General features: G+C 40.9%; 1 protein-coding gene across 1 annotated transcript in view; it reads right to left on the bottom strand.

Annotated features, from left to right (window-relative positions):
• The window catches only part of LOC138854023 (polycystin-1-like protein 2), a 28,921-nt gene extending 17,202 nt beyond the window's left edge, over nucleotides 1-11,719 (bottom strand). Inside the window, exons 1-3 of the mRNA XM_070094574.1 lie at nucleotides 10,767-11,719; nucleotides 10,334-10,528; nucleotides 6,586-6,721 (exon numbers count right to left, since the gene is read on the bottom strand). Of these exons, the coding sequence (XP_069950675.1) occupies nucleotides 6,586-6,721; nucleotides 10,334-10,528; nucleotides 10,767-10,931 (496 nt within the window). The 5' untranslated portion in view covers nucleotides 10,932-11,719. The remainder of the gene's footprint in view (nucleotides 1-6,585; nucleotides 6,722-10,333; nucleotides 10,529-10,766) is intronic.
• Between the last annotated feature and the right edge of the window lie 694 nt (nucleotides 11,720-12,413).

The following is a 12,413-nucleotide window of genomic DNA, read 5'->3' as shown; positions in this document are numbered from 1 at the left end:
ACTGGACCCCTGTCTCACAAAATAACTGTCCACAGTCCTCTGTTTCTGGTGCCTCTTTAAGATTTCCCTAAAATGGGACATGGTTTTGTCACCGAACTTGTTGCAAAGATGGTTTGTTTCAGCTTGCTCAGGGTGGTATTTCTGCAAAAACATTTGGACATCATTCCACTTGGCACAGATCTTCTTAATCTTTGAAGAAGGCACCTCATCCACTCCCTCTTCCTCCTCCTCTGAAGCAAGTTCCTCAGCTGTGGTCTGATACTGTTCCAGATGAAGCTCTTCCAGCTCTTCAGTGGTTAGCTCTTTCCTGTGGTCCTCCACCAACTCTTCCACATCCTCGCCACTCACCTCCAGCCCCAGGGTGTTCCCCAATGTCACAATAGAGTCCACAACAGGCAGAGGGTCAGCTGGGTCAGGGTCAGCCTCAAACCCTTCAAAATCCCTCTTTTGGACACAATCTGGCCACAATTGTCTCCAAGCAGAGTTCAAAGTCCTGGAAGTCACTCCCTCCCAAGCCTTACCTATAAGACTCATGGAGCTGTAGATATTGAAGTGATTCCTCCAGAACTCTCTTAGGGTCAACTCAGTGTTTGTTGTTTGTGGTCACTTCAAAGCACTTTTCAAACACTGCTTTTGTGCAGAGTTTTTTGAAGTTAGAAATGACCTGCTGGACCATGGGCAGGAGGAGGAGAGGAGTGGTGTTAGGAGGCAAGAACTTCACTGTTATAAAACTGAAGTCTCTAGACAAGAGGTCTACTAAGTTTGGAGGATGAGCAGGAGCATTGTCCATTAACAGGAGGCACTTGAGTGGCAAATTATTGTCTAGGAGGTATTTTCTCACACTGGGGCCAAACACTTCATGGACCCACTCTTGGAAAATTTGCCTTGTGACCCATGCCTTATTATTTGCTTTCCACAAGACACATAACTTGTTCTTTATGACATTGTTTTTCTTAAACACTCTGGGATTTTCTGAATGATACACAAGTAAAGGCTTCACTTTAAAATCACCACTTGCGTTAGCACAGAACAAAAGAGTTAGCCTGTCTTTCATAGGTTTGTGTCCTGGGAGTGCCTTTTCCTCCTGAGTAATGTAGGTCCTCTTTGGCATCTTCTTCCAAAACAGGCCTGTTTCGTCACAACTGAACACTTGTTCGGGTTTGAATTTTTCAGTGACTACGTAAACCTTAAACTCCTGTACAAACTTCACAACCGCCCGTTTGTTTGAACTGGCTGCCTCACCATGCCTTACAACATTGTGTATGCCACTACACTTCTTAAATCTGTCAAACCAGCCTCTGCTAGCCTTAAATTCACTATCAGCACTGGTTCCAGGAGTTTTCTGTACCAGATCGGCATGCAACTTCCTTGTATTTTCACAAATAATTGTCAGTGAAACACTCTCACCTGCCATCTCTTTATCCTTGATCCACACCAGCAACAACTTCTCAACCTGATCGATTGTCTGTAGTCTGTTTTTGGTTAGCAAATTAACACCTTTTGCAACATCAGCTTCCTTGATTTGTTCTTTCTCTGCCAGGATAAAAGTGATGGTCAACTTGTTTTTCCCAAACATCCTGGCAAGCTCAACAAGTTTCACACCAATCTCATACTTCTGTATTATTTCCTTCTTCACATCTATGGTGTTTCTCACTTTCTTTACCACAGGGGTACCACTAGCAAGTTTCTTGGGCCCATGGTAGCTTATTTCACAGTCCCACAAGCACTAAACACAATGAATTAATCATAAAATGTTTGAATGAGAGCGCAGATTAGTGTTAACTCAAGCATCAACAAAGCCAGACTGGCTCAAGGTGCCTACACAGTGATGTGGGCTGGAGGGCAGGTCCGGTACCCAGCGGTTCGAAAATAGGGGTGAGTTCAATAATAGGGACAAAGTTGGTTAGAAAAAAGCAGTCGATTTTCGAAGAATTCGATAAGTGATACATTTGAAATTTGAGGTTCCACTGTAGTTATTTTTTTAACAAATTGGCCATCTCCCAACAAGGTAGGGTGAGCCAAAAAAGAAGAAACACTATCATTCACTACAGTTTAAAATGAGACATAAAGAAAATAACTAGTAAAGAAAGTGAAAGGTGAGAATAGCATGAGCTAAGCTAAGGAGCAATGCTAAGATAGGAAAATGGGAAGCCTTTAACTGAGCTATGTGCAGAAAGAGGTTTGGTAATAAGTAATACATACTTTATGAAAAAGAGCATAAATAAATATACAAGGTATGATATACCACATAATGAAAGTAGTTTTAGGTGGATAAAAGGTTGATGGGTAGGTTCCAGGATGTACATGTTTATAGAGAGGTAACTGATATATCGGATCATTATTTAGTTGTAGCTACAGTTAGAGTAAGAGGTAGATGGGACAAGAGGAAAATGGCAACAACAAGTAAGAGAGAGGTGAAAGTGTATAAACTAAGGGAGGAGGAAGTTCTGGTGAGATATAAGCAACTATTGGCAGAAAGGTGGGCTAGTGCAAGTATGAGTAGTGAGGGGGTTTGAAGAGGGTTGGAATAGCTTTAAAAATGCAGTATTAGAATGTGGGGCAGAAGTTTGAGGTTATAGGAGGGTGGGGGCAGGAGGAAAGAGGAGTGATTCGTGGAATGATGAAGTAAAGGGTGTGACAGAAGAGAAAAAGGTAGCTTATGAGAGGTTTTTACAAGGCAGAAGTGTTATAAGAAGAACAGAGTATATGGAGAGTGAAAGAAAGGTGAAGAGAGTGGTGAGAAAGTGCAAAAGGAGAGCAGATGATAGAGTGGGAGAAGCACTGTCAAGAAATTTTAATGAAAATAAGAAAAAATTTTGGAGTGAGTTAAACAAGTTAAGAAAGCCTAGGGAACAAATGGATTTGTCAGTTAAAAACAGAGTAGGGGAGTTAGCAGATGGGGAGATGGAGGTATTGGGTAGATGGCGGGAATATTTTGAGGAACTTTTAAATGTCGATGAAGAAAGGGAGGCGGTAATTTCATGCATTGGACAGGGAGGTACACCATCTTTTAGGAGTGAAGAAGAGCAGGATGTGAGTGAGGGGGAGGTGCATGAGGCATTATGTAGAATGAAAGGGGGTAAAGCAGCTGGAACTGATGGGATCATGACAGAAATGCTAAAAGCAGGGGAGGATACAGTGTTAGAGTGGTTGGTATTTTTGTTTAATAAATGTATGAAAGAGGGGAAGGTACCTAGGGATTGGCAGAGAGCATGTATAGTTGCTTTATATAAAGGGAAAGGGGTCAAAAGAGACTGTAAAAATTATAGAGGAATTAGTTTACTGAGTATACCAGGAAAAGTGTACGGTAGGGTTATTATTGAAAGAATTAGAGGTAAGACAGAATGTAGGATTGCAGATGAGCAAGGAGGTTTTAGAGTGGGTAGAGGATGTGTAGATCAAGTGTTTACATTGAAGCATATATGTGAACAGTATTTAGATAAAGGTAGGGAAGTTTTCATTATATTTATGGATTTAGAAAAGGCATATGATAGAGTGGATAGTGGAGCAATGTGGCAGAGGTTGCAAGTATATGGAATAGGTAGTAAGTTACTATATGCTGTAAAGTTTTTATGAGGATAGTGAGGCTCAGGTTAATGTGTGTAGAAATGAGGGAGACTACTTCCTGGTAAAAGTAGGTCTTACACAGGGATGTGTAATGTCACCATGGTTGTTTAATATATTTATAGATGGGGTTGTAAAAGAAGTAAATGCTAGGGTGTTCGAAAGAGGAGTGGGATTAAATTATGGGGAATCAAATACAAAATGGGAATTGACACAATTACTTTTTGCTGATGATACTGTGCTTATGGGAGATTCTAAAGAAAAATTGCAAAGGTTAGTGGATGAGTTTGGGAGTGTATAAAGGAAGAAAGTTGAATGTGAGCATAGATAAGAGTAAGGTGATGAGGGTATCAAATGATTTAGATAAAGAAAAATTGGATATCAAATTGGGGAGGAGGAGTATGGAAGAAGTGAATGTTTTCAGATACTTGGGAGTTGACGTGTCGGCGGATGGATTTACGAAGGATGAGGTTAATCATAGAACTGATGAAGGAAAAAACGGTGAGTGGTGCATTGAGGTATATGTGGAGACAAAAAACGTTATCTATGGAGGCAAAGAAGGGAATATATGAAAGTATAGCGGTACCAACACTCTTATATGGGTGTGAAGCTTGGTTGTAAATGCTGCAGCGAGATGTTTGGAGGCAGTGGAGATGTCCTGTTTAAGGGCAATGTGTGGTGTAAATATTATGCAGAAAATTCGGAGTGTGGAAATTAGGAGAAGGTGTGGAGGTAATAAAAGTATTAGAGGGCTGAAGAGGGGTTGAGGTGGTTTGGTCATTTAGAGAGAATGGATCAAAGTAGAATGACATGGAGAGCGTATAAATCTGTAGGGGAAGGAAGGCGGGGTAGGGGTTGTCCTCGAAAAGGTTGGAGGGAGGGGGTAAAGGAGGTTTTGTGGGTGAGGGGCTTGGACTTCCAGCAAGTGTGCGTGAGCGTGTTAGATAGGAGTGAATGGAGACGAATGGTATTTGGGACCTGATGATCTGTTGGAGTGTGAGCAGGGTAATAGTGAAGGGATTCAGAGAAACCGGTTATTTTATATAGCCGGACTTGAGTCCTGGAAATGGGAAGTACAATGCCTGATCTTTAAAGGAGGGGTTAGGGATATTAGGAGTCTGGAGGGATATGTTGTGTATCTTTATACGTATATGCTTCTAAACTGTTGTATTCTGAGCCCCTGTGCAAAAACAGTGATTATGTGTGAGTGAGGTGAAACTGTTGAATGATGATGAAAATATTTTCTTTTTTGGAATTTTCTTTCTTTTTGGGTCACCCTGCTTTGGTGGGAGATGGCCAACTTGTTAAAAAAAAAATCCCTCTTTTCTACCATATCTTATCCTTCAACATTATTGCTACTCCTTCTTTAGCTCTAACTCTATTTGTAACCCCTGACCTAATCCTATTTATTTCTCCCCACTGAAACTCTCCCACCCCCTTCAGCTTTGTTTCATTTAAAGCCAGGACATTCAGCTTCTTCTCATTCATAACATCCACAATTATCTCTTTCTTATCATTCACACAACATCCATGCACATTCAAACATCCCACTCTGATGGTTTTCTTCTTTTTCTTTTTAGTATGCTATACGAGAAAAGGGGGTTACTGGCTCATTGTTCCCAGCATTTTTGTTGACTTTTACAACATGCATGGCTTAAGGAGGAAAGATTCTTATTCCACTTCCCCATGGATATAAAAGGAAAAGCAATAAGAACAAGAACTATTAAGATAAAATCAAAGAAAACTTAGATGAGTGTGTATACATAAACGTGTAGATGTATGTGTAGCGTGACCTAAGTGTAAGTAGAAAGCTGCAAGATGTACCTGAAATCTTGCATGTTTATGAGACAGAAAAAAGAGACACCAGCAATCCTACCATCTACTATAAAACATTTACAGGCTTTCATTTTACACTCACTTGGCAGGACGATAGTACCTCCTTTGGTGGTTGCTGTCTACCAATCTACTACCTATAATATAATACAGTGGACCCCCGGTTCACGATGCTATCGGTATCCGATAAATCCAGTAACCGATGCATTATATCGCAGAAAATTTGCCTCAGTTCCCGTTACAAAACCCGGTATGCGATATGATTTGTACGAGACGTGTCCAGTGTTTACAAGCCAGCCAGTGTACGCGCATCTAAGGATGCATTCGGTACATTCTATATTATCCATATTATCACTGTTTTTGGTGCTTTTTTCTGCAAAATAAGTCACCATGGGCCCCAAGAAAGCTTCTAGTGCCAACCCATCGAGACCAAGGGTGCTAATGACTATTGAAATTAAGGAAATGTGTGCAAAGTGGCTTGAAGTGCAAACCTTTTTTGATGAAAATCACCCTGACACAGCTACTGCAAGCCGTGTTGGCAACCTGTACAGTGACAATGTTGTGAATCACTTTAGGAAGGTCATAAAGGAATGAGAGGTACAGGCCTCTATGGACAGATATGTTGTGCGACAGAAGTCCAGTGACTCTCAAGCTGGTCCTAGTGGCATTAAAGGAAGAAGGGAAGTAACCCCGGAAAAGGACTTGCTACCTTAAGTCCTAATGGAGGGGGATTCCCCTTCTAAACATTAAAAACTTCGACACTCTCCCCTCCTCCCATCCCATCAATCATCACCAGATCTTCATTAAAGGTAAGTGTCAATTACTGTATTCTATTATGATTATTCTATTGTTATTATTGTTATTGTAATTATTATATTGCATTAAACTTAATATATCATGTGGTAAAAGTTTTTTTTTTCATACTTTTGGGTGTCTTGCACGGATTAATTTGATTTCCATTATTTCTTATGGGGAAAATTGATTCGCTTTCCGATAATTTTGGTTTACGATGAGCTCTCAGGAATGGATTAATATCGTGAACTGGGGGTCCACAGTATATTATTTTTATTATTATTATTATTATTAGAGGAATGTTGTGTATTGTGGATCTGAATCAAATGTGCATCAAAAAAGTCAAAAAGCAATTGTTGAACAGGTAGTAACAGATAGTTTCTCATGATTAGTCACCTTGTGAGCTGGGTGGGCCATGAAGAAACTCCTCATCACTACTAAGCTCAAACTCCTCTTCATCATCATCGTAGTCTTCAAACTCATCCAATGGTCTTTTTAAAATCCATGAGAGTATCATTGCCATTAAGTAAATCTGCAAAAATATAAAGAGAGGTCCTTAGTTAACCCTTAAACTGTCCAAACAGATTTACATTCACATGCATAGTGCTCCAAAAGTAGATCTATGTTTTTTTACATATTTTCAAATATAACAAAAAAAAAAAAAGTAGATCAGTTTTTTTACATGTTTACAAATGTAAAAAAAAAAAAGATGATCTACATTTTTTTTACATACTTTCAAATGTTGAAAAAAACGTAGATCTACATCTGGACAGTTTAAGGGTTAAAATATATGTTCTGGTTACAATCATGTGACAATTAACAACACTATTTCCTAGTCGGCAAAAATCTTTAAATACCTTGCTGAGAATTTGTGTTAAATATTGGGTAGGCTCCAGGATGTACATGTTTATAGAGAGGCAACTGATATATGGATCATTATTTAGTTGTAGCTAGTTAGAGTAAGAGGAAGATGGGACAAGAGGAAAATGACAACAGCAAGTAAGAGGGAGGTGAAAGGGTATAAATTAAGGGAGGAGGAAGTTCGGGTGAGATATAAGCAACTATTGGCAGAAAGGTGGGCTAGTGCAAATATGAGTAGTGGGGGGGTTGAAGAGGGTTGGAATAGTTTTAAAAATGCAGTATTAGAATGTGGGGCAGAAGTTTGTGGTTATAGGAGGGTGGGTGCAGGAGGAAAGAGGAGTGATTGGTGGAATGATGAAGTAAAGGTTGTGATAAAAGAGAAAAAGGTAGCTTATGAGAGGTTTTTACAAAGCAGAAGTGTTATACGAAGAGTTGAGTATATGGAGAGTAAAAAAAAGGGGAAGAGAGTGGTGAGAGAGTGCAAAGGGAGAGCAGATGATAGAGTGGGAGAGGCACTGTCAAGAAATTTTAATGAAAATAAGAAAAAATTTTGGAGCGAGTAAAACAAGTTAAGAAAGCCTAGGGAATGAATGGATATGTCAGTTAAAAACAGAGTAAGGGAGTTAGTATATGGGGAGATGGAGAGAATATCTTGAGGAACTTTTAAATGTCAATGAAGAAAGGGAGGCGATAATTTCATGCACTGGACAGGGAGGTATACCATCTTGTAGGAGTGAAGAAGAGTAGGATGTGAGTGTGGGGGAGGTGAGTGAGACATTACGTAGAATAAAAGGGGGTAAAGCAGCTGGAACTGACAGGATCATTACAGAAATGTTAAAAGCAGGGGGGAATAAAGTGTTGGAGTGGTTGGTATTTTTGTTTAATAAATGTATGAAAGAGGGGAAGGTACTAAGGGATTGGCAGAGAGCATGTATAGTCCCTTTATATAAAGGGAAGTGGGACAAAAGAGACTGTAAAAATTACAGAGGAATAAGTTTACTGAGTATACCAGGAAAAGTGTATGGTAGGGTTATTATTGAAAGAATTAGAGGTAAGACAGAATGTAGGATTGTGGATGAGCAAGGAGGTTTTAGAGTGGGTAAGGGATGTGTAGATCAAGTGTTTACATTGAAGCATATATGTGAACAGTATTTAGATAAAGGTAGGGAAGTTTTTGTTGCATTTATGGATTTAGAAAAGGCATATGATAGAGTGGATAGAGGAGCAATGTGGCAGATGCTACAAGTATATGGAACAGGTAGTAAGTTACTAAATGCTGTAAAGAGGTTTTATGAGGATAGTGAGGCTCAGCCTAGGGTGTGTAGAAGAGAGGGAGACTACTTCCCAGTAAAAGTAGGTCTTACACAGGGATGTGTAATGTCACCATGGTTGTTTAATATATTTATAAATGGGGTTGTAAAAGAAGTAAATGCTAGGGTGTTCGAGAGAGGGGTGGGATTAAATTATGGGAATCAAATACAAAATGGGAATTGACACAGTTACTTTTTGCTGATGATACTGTGCTTATGGGAGATTCTAAAGAAAAATTGCAAAGGTTAGTGGGCGAGTTTGGGAGTGTGTGTAAAGGTAGAAAGTTGAAAGTGAACATAGAAAAGAGTAAGGTGATGAGGGTATCAAATAATTTAGATAAAGAAAAATTGGATATCAAATTGGGGAGGAGGAGTATGGAAGAAGTGAATGTTGTCAGATATTTGGGAGTTGACGTGTCAGAGGATGGATTTATGAAGGATGAGGTTAATCATAGAATTGATGAAGGAAAAAAGGTGAGTGTTGCGTCGAGGTATATGTGTGGAGACAAAAAACGTTATCTATGGAGGCAAAGAAGGGAATATATGAAAGTATAGGTGTGAAGCTTGGGTTGCAAATGTTGCAGTGAGGAGGCAGTTGGAGGCAGTGGAGATGTCCTATCTAAGGGCAATGTGTGGTGTGAATATTATGCAGAAAATTCGGAGTGTGGAAATTAGGAGAAGGTGTGGAGTTAATAAAAGTATTATTCAGAGGGCTGAGGAGGGGTTGTTGAGGTAGTTTGGTCATTTAGAGAGAATGGATCAAAGTAGAATGACATGGAAAGCGTATAAATCTATACGGGAAGGAAGGCGGGGTAGGGGTCATCCTCGAAAAGGTTGGAGGGAGGGGGGTAAAGGAGGGCAAGGAGCTTTGACTTCCAGCAAGCATGCGTGAGCGTGTTCGGTAGGAGTGAATGGAGACGAATGGTATTTGGGGCCTGACGAGCTGTTGGAGTGTGAGCAGGGTAATATTTAGTGAAGGGATTCAGGTAAACCAGCTATTTTATATAGCCAGATTTGAGTCCTGGAAATGGGAAGTACAATGCCTGCACGTTAAAGGTGGGGTTTGGGATATTGGCAGTTTGGAGGGATATGTTGTGTATCTTTATACATATATGCTTCTAAACTGTTGTATTCTGAGCACCTCTGCAAAAACAGTGTTTATGTGTGAGTGTGGTGAAAGTGTTGATTGATGAAAGTATTTTCTTTTTGGGAATTTTCTTTCTTTTTTTTGGGTCACCCTGCCTAGGTGGGGTATGGCCAACTTGTTGAAAAAAAAAATGGCTAATATTACAGATTTCAATCACTTAACAACCTGGATGCCATAAAGAATTGAAGAGATAAAAGAAATCTAAAATGAGGTGAAAATTAATATCTAAAATGGCTCTTAAAAAATATCTAAAACTGTGCAAAAATCAGATGAAAAGTGTTAGTAAATATAAGCTTCATCACACAAGAAACATTAAAAAACATTTAAACAGAAGCCATGTAGGGAACATCAAAAGCAACCTTAATAACATTAAAACCCATAAAAATATTATGATCCACACAGATTGCATCAGAAACAAATGTTGTGGAAAGGAAGCTCTTCAGTATTTCTCAGAATGTGGCTCCATTACCCATTAACTGGTTATAATAACAAGAAGAAAAAACCCATTGTTAGTAAGAATATACAGTATACATTTCATTGTTATTTTTGTAGCTCATTGGCTGTCTGTCACCATGGTACTGTGATCCAAAAAATGAAACACATTTACCATCATTCACTCAGACACTATCTTACCAACAATTGAGTGGTGTTTATATATGTATATGTATGTATTTATGTATGTATGTGTGTGTGTAGTGTGTGCATAGATATGTACATAAAGAATTCATGACATATACATTTTTTTTTTTCAACAAGTCGGCCGTCTCCCACCGAGGCAGGGTGACATATACATACATACACATATCTATATGAGAGATGCTATTACCTTAATTGGTTGTGTAAAAAGTATAGAGGAAAATATAGATGATATAAGAGCTGTAAGCCACTTGGTGGCTTTTTCATTGCCAAACTGAATGCCATAAGCCCAGAGGAAGAAGACTGAGACAGCAATACTAATGGCACACAGCACCCAGGCTATGACGACACACCACCAGGGCAGAGACAATTTCTTCTTTCTCTTCTGAAATAACAAACACCACATGAGAGGTCAATGCTGTGGGATGAATATTAAAAAAAACTTTATATATGCTGCATAGATTTATAATTTATGCAAATAATTATGATCTTTGATTAGATTAGACCATTATTTTCAATTATAGAGTTGGTATTTGAATTAAAAAATAAAAAAAATTTCACTGGTTTAGGTTTTTACTACAATATTGTCAATTTTCTAAGAACAGAGACTCCTTTATCTGTACCATTTTTGCAGCTTCAGTAGCCTGGTTCTTCTTATTGTTTAAACTGTTTACGGTGGTAGGGGTGACAGGCAGCTTCTTAGTACTGGCACTAGATGGAGAAGTCTTGGGCATCCCAGAAGCTGCCACATCACCTGTCATTACATGGTGGTACTGCTGGAGGGGCATTCTCTTTATACTTATGTCTCCTACAATGGCATTTCTTTGCTCATGTAGTCTTACATATACAGTGGACCCCCGCTTAACGATCACCTCCCAATGCGACCAATTATGTAAGTGTATTTATGTAAGTGCGTTTGTACGTGTATGTTTGGGGGTCTGAAATGGACTAATCTACTTCACAATATTCCTTATGGGAACAAATTCGGTCAGTACTGGCACCTGAACATACCTCTGGAATGAAAAAATATCGTTGACCGGGGGTCCACTGTACATGTATAATTACTTACAGATGATTCTCAGTCTACATTAAACTGAATACAGTGGAACCCCAAGTTTCAGCCGCCCTGAGTATCAGCTGCTTCGAGTTTTGACCACTTTTCTCGGCCAAATTTTGTCCCGAGTTTCGGCCGTTGCCCCGAGTTTCGGCCGTTGCCCCAAGTCTCGGCAAGTGTACTAGACTTGTCCACCTGCCTGCGCTTGCACACTCCACGCGCAGGCGTCATGAGCCAGTCTAGCGTTGTTTATCCTTGAGTGAACGTTACCCTGTGTGCTCATCCTGCCAGCCAGCCAGCCAGGCAGCCATCCAGTCAGGCATCCAGGCAGCCATCCAGCCAGGCAGCCAGGCAGCCAGGCAGCCATCCAGCCAGGCAGCCATCCAGCCAGGCAGCCAGGCAGTCATCCAGCCAGGCAGCCAGGCAGCCAGCCAGGCAGCCAGCCAGTCAGGCAGCCAGCCAGTCAGGCAGCCATCCATCCATCAAGCCAGCCAGCCAAGCAGCCAGCCAGCCAGGCATCCAGCCAGCCAGGTAACCAGCCAGGTAACCAGCCAGCCAGCCAGCCAAGCAACCAGCCAGCCAGCCAGCCAGCCAAGCAACCAGGCAGGCAGCCAGCCAGCCAAGTAACCAGCCAGTCAGGCATCCAGCCAGGCAGCCAGCCACCCAGGTAACCAGCCAGCCAGCCAGCCAGCCAGCCAGCCAGCCAGCCAGCCAGCCAGCAGCCCACCCACCCACCCACCCATCCACCCACCCACCCAGCCAAGCAGCCAGCCAAGCAACAAGCCAGGCAGCCAGCCACCCAGGTAACCAGCCACCTAGGCATCCAGCCAGCTAGCCAGACAACCAGCCAGCCAGGCATCCAACCAGCCAGGCAACCAGCAGCCAGGCAGCCAGTCAGCCAGGCAGCCAGTCAGCCAGGCAACGAGCCAGCCAGGCAGCTGAAAAATTTGTGCATGAATTTAAGGGGTATGTAGAGACTGAAAAATTCAAACCCCAACAAGTTTTCAAATGTGATGAAACAGGCCTGTTTTGGAGGAAAATGCCAAAGATGACATACTTTACTCAAGAGGAAAAGGCCATGCCAGGACACCAGCCTATGAAAGACAGGCTGACTCTTTTGTTCTGTGCTGGCATCTTCCAGGTGCCAGCAAGTCTCTTCAATAAAGGTAAGTAAATGTTATTTTAAATGTTCATTTAAATTTTAATTTATCTATTG

The sequence above is a fragment of the Cherax quadricarinatus genome, chromosome 46, assembly GCF_038502225.1.
Source record: "Cherax quadricarinatus isolate ZL_2023a chromosome 46, ASM3850222v1, whole genome shotgun sequence".
Lineage (NCBI taxonomy): Eukaryota > Metazoa > Arthropoda > Malacostraca > Decapoda > Parastacidae > Cherax > Cherax quadricarinatus.
This window is presented reverse-complemented; position numbering and strand designations above follow the sequence as displayed.